The sequence below is a fragment of the Poromitra crassiceps genome (genome assembly GCF_964638095.1).
Source record: "Poromitra crassiceps genome assembly, chromosome: 14".
NCBI classification, from domain to species: domain Eukaryota; kingdom Metazoa; phylum Chordata; class Actinopteri; order Beryciformes; family Melamphaidae; genus Poromitra; species Poromitra crassiceps.
In genome coordinates, this window is record NC_139633.1 from 34019808 (window position 1) to 34037919 (window position 18112).

General features: G+C 43.5%; 2 protein-coding genes across 2 annotated transcripts in view; both read left to right on the forward strand.

The window, feature by feature from the left end:
• Positions 1-18112, forward strand: part of LOC310788759 (NLR family CARD domain-containing protein 3-like) — a 275717-nt gene that overhangs the window by 123201 nt on the left and 134404 nt on the right. The gene's annotated exons all lie outside the window — the stretch shown is intronic.
• The window catches only part of LOC310789522 (nephrocystin-1-like), a gene marked incomplete at its 3' end in the record, with an annotated part of 53597 nt that overhangs the window by 17637 nt on the left and 17848 nt on the right, over positions 1-18112 (forward strand). Inside the window, exons 8-14 of the mRNA XM_083651158.1 lie at positions 4841-4889; positions 5003-5090; positions 9472-9566; positions 10692-10820; positions 12036-12110; positions 13883-13993; positions 14176-14258. Coding sequence (XP_083507284.1) covers positions 4841-4889; positions 5003-5090; positions 9472-9566; positions 10692-10820; positions 12036-12110; positions 13883-13993; positions 14176-14258 — 630 coding nt within the window. The remainder of the gene's footprint in view (positions 1-4840; positions 4890-5002; positions 5091-9471; positions 9567-10691; positions 10821-12035; positions 12111-13882; positions 13994-14175; positions 14259-18112) is intronic.

Sequence of the window (18112 nt, forward strand, 5' to 3'; positions counted from 1 at the left end):
TGTTATTTTTACAGTAGGGTTGGGCGATGGGACGAATATATTGGCTATGTTACGTTTTGGTTAGTAGGTGGTGTGATGTGTGGACCCAAACGCAGAACAAAGATAAGCAGCAGGCAAGGTTTCCAGGAGCATCAAAGGTTTACTTCAAACTTTACATACAAAAGAACAAAAACAGGGCTAGCACACAGCTAGACTACAGCCAAAAACTCAGAGCACTAGGACAGGGTTACTGATACATACCACGACCAACCACAGATAGACAATGTTCCGACCAAGACAACACACAGACTGAGACAATATATAGACAGCTGACTAGGGAAAGCAAGAACACAGGGGGCAAAACGGGAGAACTGATTGGTGGGGAGAACTCAGGTAATGGGACAGACTAACGAGACACATAGGCAACAGGTGGGAGGAAAGGCAGACTAACAGGGAAAAATGGGCAACAGGTGGGGAGAAGACAGACTAATATACCAGGAATAACCATAACACTCATCTCTCTATTGTAAAACATAAAAGTCCACTTTAGCTCCAGGAAAATAATCACACACAATCAAAACATAGCAGGCCACACCACTAATGAAAATGAATCTTGAAATTAACATCATGCTGCATAGAAGAACTCTCACAACTAGTGATTGAGACCAGACCCTGAACTCCTAAGGAAAACGTTTTCTGAGGTCATAACACAAGTGGGAAATAGGGTCATTCTCTCCTCCTATAATAAGAAGTGTCTGTGGCTCACTGAGGGCTGTTAAACTAACCATGGTTCAAATGTTCCTACATTCCCAATTTTAACACAGCCATATCTAAACTACCAAAAGCAGTACACACTTGAGAAGTGTATTTCTTATCAGCAATATGAGAGTTTCTTTAAAAGCACAACAGGAGCAAATTAGAGTTGACAGCGGAACACTATTGCAACTGAATAAAGCATCAGCTAGGTGTATTAAGCCTACTTAGTTTTAATACTTTTAGCAGCCATTAAGTCAACACTTGGGGGGTGAAAAGGCACACATTTGTACACCATCTTTCATCCTTTGTGAAGCAGAAAAGTGTTGGCCACCGCTCTGGCATTCAACGTGTGAATGCACAGGCCACACAAGAACAGCAACACAAGAGTTCACTGAGCTGTGCCACTGATTCACAGCAGCACAACACAAGAGTTCAGAGACTTCCTGACATCACTCAAGACAAGAGTTCACTGAGCTGTGCCACTGAATCACAGCAGCACACCACAAGAGTTCCTGACAGGCTATCTGTGATTGAGTTGCGTGATTGTCATTTGTCAATTGTCAATTTGCTAATTTAATGGAAAGAGAGAGAGTGGGGAAAGAGCAGAGACATGCGGCTCAGCAGACACACACACTAGGGCTGCACGATATGAGGAAAAGCTGCGATGTGCGATAACACTGTTCAATGTTGCGATGACGATATGACCTGCGATAAATAAAAAAATGCTATAAACAAAAATATTAATGGGTAGGGGTGCTCCGATCCGGCTAAGCCACGATCCGATCCGATTCCGATTCCTGGGGTCACGATCCGAATCCAGAATCGATTCTCGATTCCAACGATTCTCGATTCCAGAATCTAGAATCCATTATGATTACGAATTCTCAATTATGTAGTTTTATATTGCAATAACACACAAAGGTAAATCTAAGACAAAAAATGACAAATGTATTAATGCTGAACTTCAAATTCAACTTCTGAAGTATTACAGTGAGGGCCTAAATTCATTTTGCAATATGAGTGTGTTAATTTAAGCATACGTATCAGTAAGTGGCACGGGATTCTCAAAGCCTGTGTTGAGGGTCATACGAACCAAAATGGGTAACACTTTACAATAACGTACACAAATTCTATAGTAGTTACTAGTAAACTAACCATTAACTAATAGCCAGTTAATGAGTAGCTAATGAAAAATTTGGCATTAGTCAATCACTAGTTAATCATAGTTAATGAGTAGGTAGTCATTAGTTAATGATTAGTATCTAATTTCCTGAGTAGAGAAGTTAATCATTACCTAATGATTACTAAATGTCAGCTCGTGAATAGAGTGGTTAATCATTACTTAATGATTCCAAAATGTCAGTGCATGAATGTATTAGTTAATCATTAGTTAATCATTAGTTAATCTTTTTGTGTACCCTATTGTAAAGTGGTGCATCATACTCAGTAGTTTATGAATACTGAATCATTACCTGTCCATTAGTTACTCTTTTCGCACCCTAATATAAAGTGAAAGATATCCTTATCAAATAAACACTCCCTCCAGGTGAGATTTGAACCCTGAACCCCAAGATTGTTAAATTGTAAGTCTGGTTCTCTACCATCTGAGCTAACCAGCCTGTTGCTTGTTAGAGCCATACTATCGAATGTAGAGCCTGAGACCAAGTATTATAGTTTAAAGGTATATTCCACCCAAATACTACTTTCTGTCCAAGTACTTACAAGTACTTAGACATAAGTAGTATTTGGCTGAAACATACCTAAGTACTTGGACATGAAGTAGTATTTGGATGGAATATACCTTTAAAACTATAAGTATTTGGAGAGAAGGTAGTACCGTATTTGGGTGGAATATATCTTAAAAACTATAAGTACTTGAACAGAAAGTAGTATGTGGATAGGACATAATACTTAGTCTCTGACTCTACAGACCTATAGTATGGCTCTACCAAATAACAGGCTGGTTAGCTCAGATGGTAGATAACCAGACTTACAATTTAACGATCTTGGGGTTCAGGGTTCGAATCATACCTGGAGGGAGTGTTTATTTGATAAGGATATCTTTCACTTTATATTAGGGTGCGAAAAGAGTAACTAATGGACAGGTAATGATTCAGTATTCATAAACTACTGAGTATGATGCACCACTTTACAATAGGGTACACAAAAAGATTAACTAATGATTAACTAATGATTAACTAATACATTCACGCACTGACATTTTGGAATCATTAAGTAATGATTAACTACTCTATTCACGAGCTGACATTTAGTAATCATTAGGTAATGATTAACTTCTCTACTCAGGAAATTAGATACTAATCATTAACTAATGACTACCTACTCATTAACTATGATTAACTAGTGATTGACTAATGCCAAATTTTTCATTAGCTACTCATTAACTGGCTATTAGTTAATGGTTAGTTTACTAGTAACTACTATAGTATTTGTGTACGTTATTGTAAAGTGTTACCCAAAAAGGCACTCTTGAAGTTAAAAAAAAATCCAAAACCAACAAGTTCATTATTTACATTTTTACTTCATGAAGAACAGTCATTTCTTACACATGAGATTACTTTTAGCCTTTTAGTCATAACGATTATTGAAAGATATTCCATATTCCAGAGTGAAATGTTATAACAGAAGTGGATTATTGGCCAGAATGACATGAACATTTGGACACTTGGACACTTATTCAGCCGGTATCTTGCATGTTGCGTTCAGTTTTTTTTTTTGCGATAACACGTGACTTTTGCGATGTGTTCATCGCGCATTTTCGTATCGCGATGACGATGAAAATACGATTAATCGTGCAGCCCTAACACACACACACGCACGCACGCACGCACGCACCCACGCACGCACGCACACACACACACACACACACACAGCGTTGAGCAGTGAGAGAGAGGCAGGGGGGAAGGAAAGAGAAGGTGGAGCAGAAACGCACTCTCCTGAGAATACGAGGCAGCAGGATGAGGGCAGATTAGGAGCAATGCGTCCTCGCATTTAAAATAACTGACAAAGTCCGACTGAAGCAAATGAAACTCAAACTATCACAAAGAGCAGCAGAGATTCAGACACTTTTTGCGCGATGAGTTCCGCTCTATCTGCCTGTTTGTCTCTCTGCCAGTGCCCGCATGTCTGTTTAGTGTGTGTGTGTGTGTGGCATGTCATTTTTAACACTGTTCATTCTAACGAGCAGAGCGTGTGTTTAGGCTATCGTCCGGCTCCGTCCCCAAATTAATTTTCATCGTCCCTGACGCTATTTTTTACGTCCCCGGGATGACGGGAGGTCCTTCGTGTCAAGGCAAGCCCTGGTTAAGTGTGTGTGTGTGTGTGTGTGTGTCTGTGTGTGTGTGTGTGTGTGTGTGTGTGTCTCTCTCAAACTAACTGCCCCTCCGTGTTGTCGTCCATGCTGCTGCACTTTGCAAAGTGAAAAAGGGGAGGGGAGGAAAACTTGGGAAGCGTCTTTCAGACATAGAAATGCAACAGATAGAATGTGCACTGCATGTAGCGCGATTCTAACGATCTGTCTGGAAAGGCAGATCGTGGAGCCATTCTGATCGTGAACGATCTAAGATCGTCATATCGCCCACCCCTAATACACATAAGAAACACACAGGATCTACTGTCGTGCCCCGTGTTGCCTTGGTTGGATGTCCATACATGCACAATTGGCCGTGTCTGCGGGTGGGAAGCCGGATATGGGTACGTGTCCTGGTTGCTGCACTAGCGCCTCCTTTGGTCGTTGGGGTGGAATAGCATGATCCCACCATTTGCTACATCCTGCCGGTGAAACGCCTCACTGTCCGGTGAAAATAAGCAGCTAGCGACTGCACATGTATCAGAGGAAGCATGTGCTAGTCTACAACTTGCCCCAGGTCAGCAGAGGGGCTGCAGCAACGACGGGGACAACTTAGACAGGTGGAATTGGCTGAGTACAACTGGGGAGAAAACTGGGAGGAAACAAAAACGACGACGACGACAACAAGTGATCAAAATACAGAATTTATTTAGATTGAAATTGATGATGATGTTGTTTTAATGATGCTTTCTCTGAATAATGTCAGTGTTTCCATTCCTCTCTGCTCTCTAACAGCACTGCTTCCCATTCCAACTGGTCTACTGTCAGGAAGGCTCTGACTGAGGTGACACGCTCTCCACGCACCAATTGTTCTGCACTGCATTGAGAATTCTTATTGTTTTCACTGTGTGTGTGTGTGTGTGTGTGTGTGTGTGTGTGTGTGATTGTGATGGACAGATTGATACGACCGATGTGCTCTCTGCCATGGGGGCGATCCCTTCAGGATTCAGACCATCAACTCTTAATAAACTGCTGGTGGAGGAAGGTTAGTACACACACACACACACACACACACACACACACACACACACACACACACTTCAAGGAGGACTAACCCTTAAAACAATTTTTTTTCAGCTTTCAACTAATGTATATGGCTTTTGAGGTGGTGTGTGAAGGAAAAATCTCTACATTTGAGACTAAACTGTTAGAATTCTACACGGTACACTGTGTCATCTTCAGGCAGTGAGAGTGCCCTCTAGGGGTTCAAACCTCCTTTTTTTGGGGCCTCCAAAATGGCCGATTTGATTCAGCGTTACGTCACGGTGAACCCCCCCTTTCCAGATACATCCATCTGCATCTCGCCCCGCCCACCGTGTACGTTCTCCCGCTGGAAGTGTACGTGTACAGAGCACAGACCTACTCCTTAACAAAATAAAAGACTCGATATTTTTCTTTTCAAATCGGCGTAGGTATTATGATATTCTATGCTTGTGTGCATTAGTGTCTGTAGGATGATTGAATGTTTGCATGATTCATGACAGATGTTGACAGACTATTCCCCCCAACATTGATCACATTCCCGGGGTTGATCTGGCTAGTTAATCGGCTAGCTATGCTACTAGCTAACGTTAGCTAGCAACTCGTCCATCCTGTTCCTACCCCCGCTATTATGAGCTCCATGGTCGGCCTCTGAGACCCAGGACAGCCCCCTCACCCCACCCACCTTCCATGAAGCTGCCCAATTGCATACCCACTATTAGCAGACCTCCCCAGGCTACGCACAGACCCCCGCCCCGCCAGGACCTTGTCCTCCAGGGACCTACGTTACCCACTGGCTGGACCTTGCTGGCCCAGTGGCCCACACTTAAGCACCGCTCCCGGGCTGTACAGACAGCCAGCCGTCCCCCAGGAGCTATCAAACGTTAGCTTGCGTGCTAACATCAGTGTTTGGCCGCTGCAGTGCTCGCCTGCCTCGCTCGCACTGACTGCTTTTATTTTTGAAGGAGTAGGTCTAGAAAGTATCCGGTCTGTACGCGTACACTTCCGTCTGTATGCGTTAGGGCTGTCACTTTTTCCCAAAATAAAATTCGAACGAACTTTAATTGCCCGAAATTCGTTCGAATATATTCGAAGTTTTTTGGTTATTTTTATTTTTATTTTATTTTCAGTCCAGCAGCCTGTTGCACCAGCTGAACGTAAGTTCTGTCTTAAGTTAGGGTGTAAAGTCCACACTAACTGTTACGTTCAAACTAGTTAGTTTGACACTAAAGTTGTGTCTTTGTTTGGTTGCACCACGGAGACGTAAGGTACATCTTAACTAGTAGACCCTAAAGTCCATACTAACCAAAATAGTGTCGCAGACAATGACGTGTACAGTATCTGTGACCAATCAGTGAAAAGCACGGTGGAAACGGTGTTTATTTACGGTTGTTTAAGTGGAGTGAAAACAGGACATGTTGCCCACCGCAAATTAGTGCTTTCATATTTCATCAACACTAATCAAATGAGAACGTTATTGAGTAACGTTCGTTTAGGTTCATATTACTGTTAACGTTTATCTGTGAGCTCTTCATCAGTATTGTAGGCTATACCACCATCCTGCCTCACTAAATTGTTGCGGTTATTTTAATTTGTATGCAGTGCTGCAGCTTGTGGGAAACAAAAGCGTGAGTCATAAATATCAAAGGGTGTAATTTATCACGGAGAGCGCGTTGCGGACGCAAAACAACGATGCGCCACGGTGCCAAGTTGCAATCCGTGCCAACTGCTATTTTACGGAGGACTTTACACCTAGTAAGACATAGGTGTAAATTTTAAGTTCTAACTTATGCCTACGTTGTAACTATTTCACTTGGTGCAACCCAAATATTTTTAGTAGTGCGTAAACTCGGACTTAGTGAGACTTTACGTTCAAACTAGCTTACGTTTCAACTTACGCACAGCTGGTGCAACCCACTGCAGGCCACCGGGCATCAGCCCGACGTGTTAGTTTGGACACTCACAGTCACAACACTGCCTCACAAACTTGGCTGCATCCAACTCGAGACAACTTTTCAGACCCTGGAGACAATCTTTCTCAGAAGAGACTAACGCGACAAATCTGGAGACTTTTTCTGACATGGGATTAACATTACCAGCAAGCAGCAGTTGGTTAATTTTGGTTCATAAAAAAATAATAATAATAATAATAATAAAAAATAAATAAAAAAATCGAACATTCAAATTACATTTCGAAAACGAACCCCCTCCCCCACATTCGAAGTTGCATTCGAATTTCGAATGAAAAGTGACAGCCCTAGTATGCGTACACTTCCAGTCTGTATGCGTACAGACCAGAAGCGTACGCATACAGACGGAAGTGTACACATACAGACTGGAAGTGTACGCGTACAGACCGGATTCAAAAATAAAAGCAGTCAGTGCGAGCGAGGTAGGCGAGCACTGCAGCAGCCAAACACTGATGTTAGCTATAGCTAGATAGCAAAGTCCGTAAAGTGTGGCCACTGAGCCAGCAAGGTCCAGCAAGTTGGTAACGTAGGTCGCCGGAGGACAAGGTCCTGGCGGGGCGGGGATCTGTGTGTAGCCTGGGGAGGGGTGCTTAATACTGGGTATGCGGTTGGGCAGGTTCATGGAAGGTGGGTGGCTCCCGGAGGTGGTCTCCCCTGGAGAAGGGGCCTCTAAGTCGGGGTAGAAGCGGGCTGGAGGGTGGGTGGGGAGAGGGGGCTGTCCTGGGTCTCAGAGGCTGACCATGGAGCTCATAGTGGGGGTAGTTGCTGGCTAGCTAGTAGCATAGCTAGCCAATTAACCAGCGAGATCAACGCCAAGGTCATGAATCATAGAAACATTCAATCATCCGAAAGACTAATGCACACAAGCATAATAGAATATCATATACCTACAGAACGCTGATTTAAAAAGAAAAATATCCAGGCTTTTATTATTATTATTATCCCCCCCCCCCCGGATTTTTTTATCCCATTTTTATCCCCCATTAGTGCTAATTTAATTTATTTATCCTGGTTGCTACTCCACCCTCTGCATCTGGGGAGAGCCGAAACTGGCTCCATGCTTCCTCCGAGACATGGGCAGTTAGCCAGCCGCTTCTTTTCACCTGACAGGGCAAGCTTCACTGGTAGGACATAGCATGTGGGAGGTTCACGCTATTCCAACCAGTTCCCCTCCCTTCAAACAGGCGCCCTTAACGACCAGAGGAGGAACCACATTAGCAATCAGGATATTGCATGTTTTGGTGAGGGGTTCCTATATGAAGGAAACCCCCAGGGGGCATGGGAAGAACATGCAAACTCCACACAGAAAGGCCCTTTTGACGACCCCACCCGGGCGGTGGGCACTCGAGGACATGCGGACGGGCACGCATTCCTTCAGCGCTCACAGCGCCCCAGCTGAGACTCGAACCCAGGACCTTCTAGCTGTGAGGCGACAGCTCTACCACTGAACCACCATGCCCCCTGGGCTTTTATTTTTGAAGGAGTCTAGAAACGTACTCCGGTCTGTACGTGTACACATCCAGCGGGTCTGAGAACGTACACGGTGGGCGGGGCGATGGTGCTCCGGCGCTGCAGATGGATGATACTGCCCCTTTCCCCCACTCATGTTATCATTAGCTAACGCCAGAGCCATATAATAGAAGAGTTGCAACATCTCGTCTAGGATAATTGTTGCTTTTGTTTTTGTTATATGTGTGTGTGTGTGTGTGTGTGTGTGTGTGTGTGTGTATGTATGTATGTATACACTGTAGCCTATGTACATGTATGTATGTATGGATGTGGATATATGTATGTATGTGTATTGAGTACTTTATTGGTGTACTTTTTTTAACTTTTTAATTGTACTGTAACTGATGTGTTTGACCACACGAAGAATAGTGGCTGCTGAGGCAGTGACTAATGGGGATCTGAAATAAACAATAAACAATAAGTGCGCCTGCAGTCAATTTGCATTGGAACAAACTAGCAGGTGGAATCTGCTGCATTTTTTCTTTTTCTTTTTATCAAGCAGCATGCCGTTAACTGGTCAAATGTAGTTGATGTTATATAGGGTTGTCACGATACTAGAATTTCAGCTTTGATATCAATACCCAAGAAAATATCGATACTTGATACCATTTTCGATACCACAGCGAAAAAATTACAACACATTAAGAGGCATTTCTTTTTTTATTATTACAACATGAGAATCTTTTTTTTATGAATTTGTGCAAAATAAACCTTGCTGTAAAAGACCATTTTTAATTGAGAGAAGGGATGAGGAAGCGCTGCGTGGGTCCTTGGTCAAATCACTGAAACAGGTGCTCTTTGGTGTGGGTGCAGAGAAGCATGAGTAAAAGTTCAAGTGGGATCCTTGACCATCAGAGACCATCATTTGTTTTGTTTTACTAACTGATATAAACATTTCTTCTGTAGGGCTGACGTACAGAGGAAGTCATTACCTTCAGCCTGAGCTCAGCCAATCACAGCTCTCCTTTAGAGACCTCTTCCTGGACCCAGACACTGGCAAGGTGAGACACTGTGTTTGTCTGTATGTGTGCAATCTGGGTACCTCAGAGTCTCTCAGTCTGACGACTAATACGAGTCTGGGCCAGACGACCGGTATGTCGGTTGTCCGAACCAAGACTTCCTCTGAGAGAATAGGCCTTTTTCACAGCAGCTATTTTGTGTCTAAAAGGCAGGAAGTAACACAGGTGCACCAAGACTTCCTCTGAGAGAATTGAGTTGTAGTTGATTGATCGATACTTTTTGTAGGTGTTTTAGGTCCAGACGTCATTGTGGCTCATCTCTATAAACAGATAACTGCATTTGAGACATTGTCAGACTGGAAACAACGATGGAAGTGGAAGTGTTGGTGCAGACGTCCGCTCTACATCGGAAAGCCCAAAGTATCAGCCGTCTGTCTCAGAGTCTTATTAGTCATCAGCCTGAGAGACTCTGGGTACCCAGATTGGTATTTGTTTGTCTGTGTGTTTTAATGGACCAGGGCAAAGCCTCTTAGCCTGGTAAACCAGCCGGTCACGTCAACTCACATTTCAGAGGAAACCATCTTTTCCGCCGAGAAACCCCACTGATGTAAACTCCTGTACTTGTTTAATTGTTGTTATTGAGTCTATTTCAGCAATAACTGCACTTTATGGCTGCTTAAACTCAACGAATGTTGACATTACTACTCGAGGCGGACAGTCACGGAGGCAGCCATTACTGTTTTTCCAGCAGCGTTCCTGATTGGCCGGTTACGATATCAACTACGAGGCTGGTCGCTGATTGGCTCGTACGCTTTGCAGTTTCTGCAGAAAGCCCTCGCAGGGCTTGAGGCCAGATGGTTTGGTAGAACGAAATGTGATGTGAGTTCAGTTTACCAGGCTAAAAGCCTCTAGTCATTAATTAATGCTTCTGTTTCCTCTCCTCTCCTTTCCTCTCCCCTCCTCTCAACTCTCCTCTCTCCTCACCCCTCTCCTCTCCTTTCCTCTCTTCTCCTCCTATCCCCTCCTCCCCTCTCCTCTCTTCACTTCTCATCTCCTATCTTCCCTTCTCCTCTCCTCCTCTCTCCTCTCCTCTCTTCCCTTCTCCTCTCCTCTCCTCTCCTCTGTTCTCCTCTCTTCCTTTCTCTCCTCCTCTCTCCTCTCCTGTAGGTTCGTTCTCGTCAGGTCAGGACGAGTGTTTGTTTCACCCTGTGGAGCTGCAGGAGGATTCCCACTCCTGGTGTTGGAGTTCAGGTCCTCAGCAGACACATTCGCCTCTGTGCCTTCGATGGAACTCAGGTGGGGCTTAAGTGTGAATTCTGCTAGACATAATAATAATAATCATCATCATCATCATAATAATAATTAATTTAATTTATAAATCGCTTTTCAGTGACCCAAAGACGCTGACACATTATGAGTACCTAGAAAACAAGATAACAACAGGCAACAGATACAAGTAACAATTAACACATCGATCAGGGATCTATGGAAACAGAGGGGAGGGAGGGAGAGTGTGGGAGGGACAGGGGCCAGACGGAAGAGAGGGAGGTGGGGAAAAAGAATTACATAATAATAATAATTAATTTAATTTATGACAGTACACTGAATATCTTTGGGTTGTGGACTAGCAATATACAAATTATTATTACTATTAGTGCTGTCAAATGACAGCAAATTAATTTATTACAATGTTGATCATCAATTACTTACTCATTTATCAAGGAAAAATACCAAACATTTCCTGGTTACAGCTTCACAAATGAAAAGATTTTCATATTATAAAATTAATACTTTGGTTTTTGGTCAGTCTAAGTAACATATTTGAATAGTCACTTTTGGGCTCTTTTGTGATGTTCTTTTTTTTTTAAAGATTTTGTAGACTAAATGTTTAATTGAAACAGTAATTAATTGATAATAATCATTAGTCGTAGGCCTACATTTTTATTATGGCTCCGCCAGCGTTAGCCGAGCCAGAGGCATTATGGTTTCATGTTGCCCGTCCGTACGTCCCTCCGATGTTCCTTAACACGATATCTCAGGAACGCCTTGACGGAATTTCATCAAATTTGGCTCAAACGTCCACTTTGAATCAAGGATGAACTGATTACCTTTTGGTGGTCAAAGGTTGAAGTTGAAGGTCACTGTCTCTGTCACGAATGCCATTTTTGAGCTTGTTAACGCGATATCTCAGGAAGGCCTTGAATGAATTTCATCACATTTGCCTCAAACGTCACTTTGACTCAAGGATGAACTGATTACATATTGGTCCTCAAAGGTCAAGGTCACTGTGAACTCACGAACGCCATTTTCGAGCTCGTTAACGCCATATCTCAGTAACGCCTTGACGGAATTTCTTCACATTTGACTCAAAAGTCCAAGTCTGGACAGACATGGATGTCGACTGCTCACTTGTTTGGCGGAGGCATATATCTGCGGTGCGGTCATTCTAGTTCTAGCTGATGTTGTTTGGACGTTCTGTCTGATAGTGAAGGGACTGTGTTTGTGTTGCAGGTGTTGAGTAACATCCACACGGTGAGGGCGACCTACAGCTCCAAGAGCCCCAAGACCTGGAGCTTCTCTCCCAGGGTATGAAGAGGCAGGAGTCCACACAAATGCTTCTTCTTTGTTATCTTTTTTTTTTTTTAAGAAGAAGAAAAGCAACAGACATCGCAATGACAGACACAAAGAATCATATAATCCCACCTAGGAGCAAATCAAAATAAATAAAAAGAAGTTCATCCCTCCCTCCCACCCATGTGGCGTCCAATGCCCTCCCCTCCCGCCCCACGTTAGTTCTATATAACGGTACAATAATCATTGATGTATGATTAATTAGGGATGCACAGGGAAACATCCCTGCCGATACGACGGAACAATGATGCCCCAATTACGCCCACATGTTCCATGGTTGACTAGCTATTCGATGCTAGTAATCCCCGGTGTGAGGGTGTGCACGCCAGCGTGACTTACTTAACCTAAGTTGAAGCACAACTTAGGTTCACACAAAATCAGGCACGACACGTGCCAATTCCGCACCAGGAGAAACCCGATGCTCCCCGAAATCAGGCAGAAAAACTAAATTAATACATAAATAAATAAAAAGATGTGGGATACATCGGTATCGGCAGTCGGGCATGAGAGCAGGAAGCATCTGCAAATTGGACGTTGACAGAAAATCCCACACTGCAATAAAACCAAAATCATTGAAGTACAAAGTATTACCAAACTTGAGGATGTTCAAGCCAGCAGCTGTTTAGCAACAGAAGCCCTTCTGTTGACCACACGATCATCTCAGTCCACGCTGCTCTCTTCCTTTACCTCAGGTGACAGACTTCTGTTGACCACATGATCATCTCAGTCCACACTGCTCTCTTCCTTTACCTCAGGTGCCAGAGACTTCTGTTGACCACACGATCATCTCAGTCCACGCTGCTCTCTTCCTTTACCTCAGGTGACAGACTTCTGTTGACCACACGATCATCTCAGTCCACACTGCTCTCTTCCTTTACCTCAGGTGCCAGAGACTTCTGTTGACCACACGATCATCTCAGTCCACACTGCTCTCTTCCTTTACCTCAGGTGACAGAGACTTCTGTTGACCACACCATCATCTCAGTCCACGCTGCTCTCTTTCTTTACCTCAGGTGACAGAGACTTCTGTTGACCACACGATCATCTCAGTCCACGCTGCTCTCTTCCTTTACCTCAGGTGACAGAGACTTCTGTTGACCACACCATCATCTCAGTCCACACTGCTCTCTTCCTTTACCTCAGGTGACAGACTTCTGTTGACCACACCATCATCTCAGTCCACGCTGCTCTCTTTCTTTACCTCAGGTGACAGAGACTTCTGTTGACCACACCATCATCTCAGTCCACGCTGCTCTCTTCCTTTACCTCAGGTGACAGACTTCTGTTGACCACACGATCATCTCAGTCCACACTGCTCTCTTCCTTTACCTCAGGTGACAGAGACTTCTGTTGACCACACGATCATCTCAGTCCACACTGCTCTCTTCCTTTACCTCAGGTGACAGAGACTGCACTCAAACCCAATATAAAACCCTGCTTACAGTAACCCTAAGTATCATGCTGTGGTTTGAATGTGTTGATCTTATCTATGAAAGACACATGGAAGTATGTTGGCACCAAAGGTTGCCAGCGAAACATTTGTGGCCGCTATTTGGGGAACCTTGCCATAAAAGTATGGAAGTTGGATACCCAGCCCTGTTCATGACTTCACATTTATCTGACTGATGATTCCTTCTACAGTGTACATGCCATGTCCCATAAGTGAAAGCAGACTTAAGTGTTTGTGTGTGTGTGTGTGTGTGTGTGTGTGTGTGTGTTTGTTCCAGATGACCGGTGTCCTGCCCACCCTCCTAGACGGAGACTGTTTTCTGCGCTGCAGCTCTAACTCTCCTGACCTGGGAATCCTCTTTGAACTGGGAGTTACCTTTATACGGAATGTAAGGCTTACACACACACACACACACACACACACACACACACACACACACACACACACACACACACACACACACACACACACACACACACACAGGCGCACACACAGAAAAGCTGAATTTGTCCATCTGATTTGTGTGTGTATGGGAAGCGCTGGTGTGTGATGAGCTGTGTGTGTTTTTAGTCGACAGGAGAGAGAGGAGACCTGAGCTGTGGCTGGGCCTTCCTCAAACTGACCGACAACACCGGAAATCCACTCCCCGCTAGGTACACACACGCACACACACACACACTCACGCACACACGCACGCACGCACACTCACACGCGCGCACACGCACACATTTGAAATATTTATTTATGTTCACATAAATACAAGTATGCAAAGGACATAAACAGTAATAGTGCAGTCAAATGCTGGGAGTCAGTCAGTTACATGAGTGCCCAGATGGCAACCACAATAATGCATACAGTGGTAGACGGATCAATAAGCGTGCCTTACCGCAAGCTGTGTATTGACGCGCGGCGGCATTAAAACTAATTGAGGTGTAGTTGCACCGTTGACCACCAGGTGTCATCTGTGAGCATCCTTGAGATCAAGTGTTGAATGTGACACAATAGGGCGCGCCGGGAAGAAAACAAAAGGTAATTACGGCAGCTAAATAGGCCCCAATATAGCGTTAAAATAAAATAAAAATGTAGGCTATCATGCAAAAAGTAGCCTGTAATGTTAATTTAATTTCGGACCGTCTGAATATGTTTTATTTATAGAGAGCGAGGCGAACCAACAACAAGCAGAGAAAGAGAAACGGAGATCAGTTTCTTCATTGCCCAACCGTGACAGCAGCGAGAAAAAGGGAGCTGGATATATCATTTTTCAAAATGATTTACATGGACTGCGGGCGCTATTAGAAAAGGGTGATGGATTTGTCTTGTCAGCTGACATTTGGACAAATAGGAGAGGGCACAGCTTCCTGGGCATCGTGGCCAGTTTCATTGACGGGACGTTCAAGGGGCACACCGTTCTGTTAGGCTGTGATCACATACAGGGTCACGATACCGCTGATCGCATTTACCAAAAGTATGAAAGAATTGGAACGTGCAACGACGTGTTATTCGTGTCATATGCGGGGCAGGTGTTGAAACCGAAAGTAAGACTAGCGCCATCCAGCAGAGAGAGGGAAGGAGGGGATGGTGGGCATGTCTGGACATGTCTGGATGCATGCAGGGGCAGGTGTTGAAGCGAGTCATCCTGGAGCAGATGCAGCAGAAATATGACATGATGCAACCCAGAGGATTATGCGGAAAGCAACTCTTCTGGACCCAAGATACCGGGCGGAAAACATGGATCCCACCGATCTAAGTGATACCCAAGCTGAGCTGGTAGCAGAAGTCGGCCCCGCTGCACGCGTGAGAGTGGAGGGTGAAGAAGACGAGTCAGGTGCTTCCACGTCTGGAGCTGTGCCAAAGAAAAATAAAGCTTCCCAGGGCAGCCTTCTCGGAAAGAAAGCAGCCCCAGCAGCAGCCGCGGTCCCTACTGATCAGAGAGCCAAAGTCGAGAACCTGTGATCGATGGAGAAGAAAACCCACTAGCCTGGTGGAAAGATAACCAGGCACGGCTTCCACTCATGGCCGGCTTGGCAGGGAAATATTTGTGTATTTGTGCCACCAGTGTACCATCCGAGCGTGTGTTCAGCACAGCAGGGATTGTTGCAATGCCACTCCGAAGCAAATTATTGCCCGAAAAGGTAAAGCTGTTGGTATTCTTGGCCAGAAACCTGTAATGGTAAAACGAAGCAAAAAGGCTAATGGCTAAAGGCCTATAGCCTATTTAACCAAGCCCAAAATGTTTAATTTCGAATTCCTTTAAGTTTATAAGATCGTGTGGTGGGCTTGTTTTGTTTAAATCCCTGAAGTTCGTTAATACAAGCTTAATTCATTTAAGGTAATTGCATAATTCGTTTTGTATTTATTTTACACAGCAACTACTGGTTAATTTTACCAGACTAATTTATTTTTATTTTTGTGTGTGAAATGATGAAGGTTTTCCCAATGTCCGGGTGTGTTTTTGCAAATAGAAAGTGCTCTTGTTAGGAAACACCTTGAATTAGTTTTGTTACATTTCCTGAAGTTCGATACATGCTTAATTCGTTTATTTAAGATAATTGCATAATTAGTTTTGTAGTCTATTTATTTTACGATAAATGATGAAGGTTTTCCCAATGTGCACAGTTGTGTTTTTGCAAATAAAAAGTGTTCTTGTACGGAAACAAGCTTGTTTCTTTTATTTCTGTTTATTATAGTAACATTTTTATTTGTCTTATATGGCTATTATTAGGAGGGGGGGGGTTGATTAAATTTTATGAAGTCGTTGCGGTGCTGTTTGGCTGCCCGGCACTGCTGCGAATGCGCATTCACAAACATGTCATGTCACGGAGTCAGGCGCGACTCAAACTGCAGGCTAGTAGGCTGCTCAGTTAAAAACAACAATAAATATGCTGGTAGGTTACTTATTTTATTTAGCCTTCTATATTTTAGAAGCACATTTTTATGTTTACATTTTCTCAGTTTCTGGGATAGTCGGACAAGTGAACATGAAGGAAAAGTAGAGACTTATGGAACCCTGACTGAAGACGTTTGTTTATTCATGTAGCCTAATTAAAAACATTTTCAATGATAGCCTGAGGTGTCTGACTGCTGAATGTAGCCTATTAAAGGCCTTTGGCCTAACTGCAAAGTGCAAACTCAGCAAGCAACAATAAATTAAACAAATAGCCTATAGCAGCATTATTGGGCACCTAAGTAAATACATGCACTGTCTGGCATGCCTAGAATGCCTCTAGAACGTGAAATTAAATAACTTGAAAACTAATAAATGAAGAATCACTTGTAAAATTTTTTTTTAATAAAGTGGCTGGCTGCTCTGTTCTGCCCGTTTTCGTTTAGCATTTATTTGCGTCGGGACTTCACTGCATTGAACTGCTCCGCTGCTTGTGCAAAGTTGAAGGCCTCCAAACCCTTTCCACAACTTGCGATCTGCATCAGCCTTGTGACTTTTGCTTCGCTGAGGCGGCTTCTCATGGGGGATGGAGGGTGGAATGTTTCACCCCTATTAGACCTGTCTATTGTCTCATGTGGCCAACCTATTGAAATGTAAATAAAGGAACGGGGGCAGTCCGGGGGGGCAGTCCCGATGAGAATAGGCCTACAGTAGCCTATATTACAATAGGCTATATATAAAATCTGTGGCTTTCAAGGCTGGTGTCAGGGGTGAAAGTGGTTTGAATTTCTTACAGGAACTATACTACCCCAACCTTCATCGTTTCATATTGTCCTCCTCCCGCCCCCAGCTTCATGCATCCCTGAACACACACATCCATTTTTTGAATGCCTGTAGCCTATGGTGTAGAAATTAGAAACACTTGACAATATGTAGGCTATAGTGAATTATTTAGGCCTGTTTAAACATTACAACAACAGACTATCCTATGTGGACTATCATGTGTGATTTCAACTCTCCTTTTTGACCAAAACATTTACCACACATTGAACAATTAAATTGTTTCTCTCCTGTGTGAACTATTATGAATAACCGCGGTAGGCTACATTGTATGCTTTGGTGCGATGTAGGATTTTGTCTTTCAATAATAATATCCTCATTGCAGCCTTGCTGTAGTTGTTGGTGTTGTTGCGGTTATTTGACTTTCTGACCACCGCCTCAGTGCTTATTATGAGGCCAGAATAACAGATGCCATTGGGAAGGCTAACCATTTACTTTTGGCTTTATTGATTGTGTATGATTCAACTTTGTATCTATGATTTTATATTATTGCATGTTTTTGTAGATTGTTGGGACTTCACTGGCCTGGAACAAACTGCTGGACTGGGGGGAATGAATAGCTGTGCCAAAAAAAGAAGAAGCTAGGCCTATGTGCTGTAGCCTATTGTATTTTTAATTTTATATTTTTTTATATTTTTCATTTGCAAGTTCAACTGTCAGCTGAGCTCTGTTATTGAAGCTTTGGCTAAAGCCCTGAATTTTACAATGATGTTTTGAAATAAATATGTTTAAAAATCATTTGTGTGTTAAAAGCTTGTGCTACGTTTTCATTAGCGTTAATAT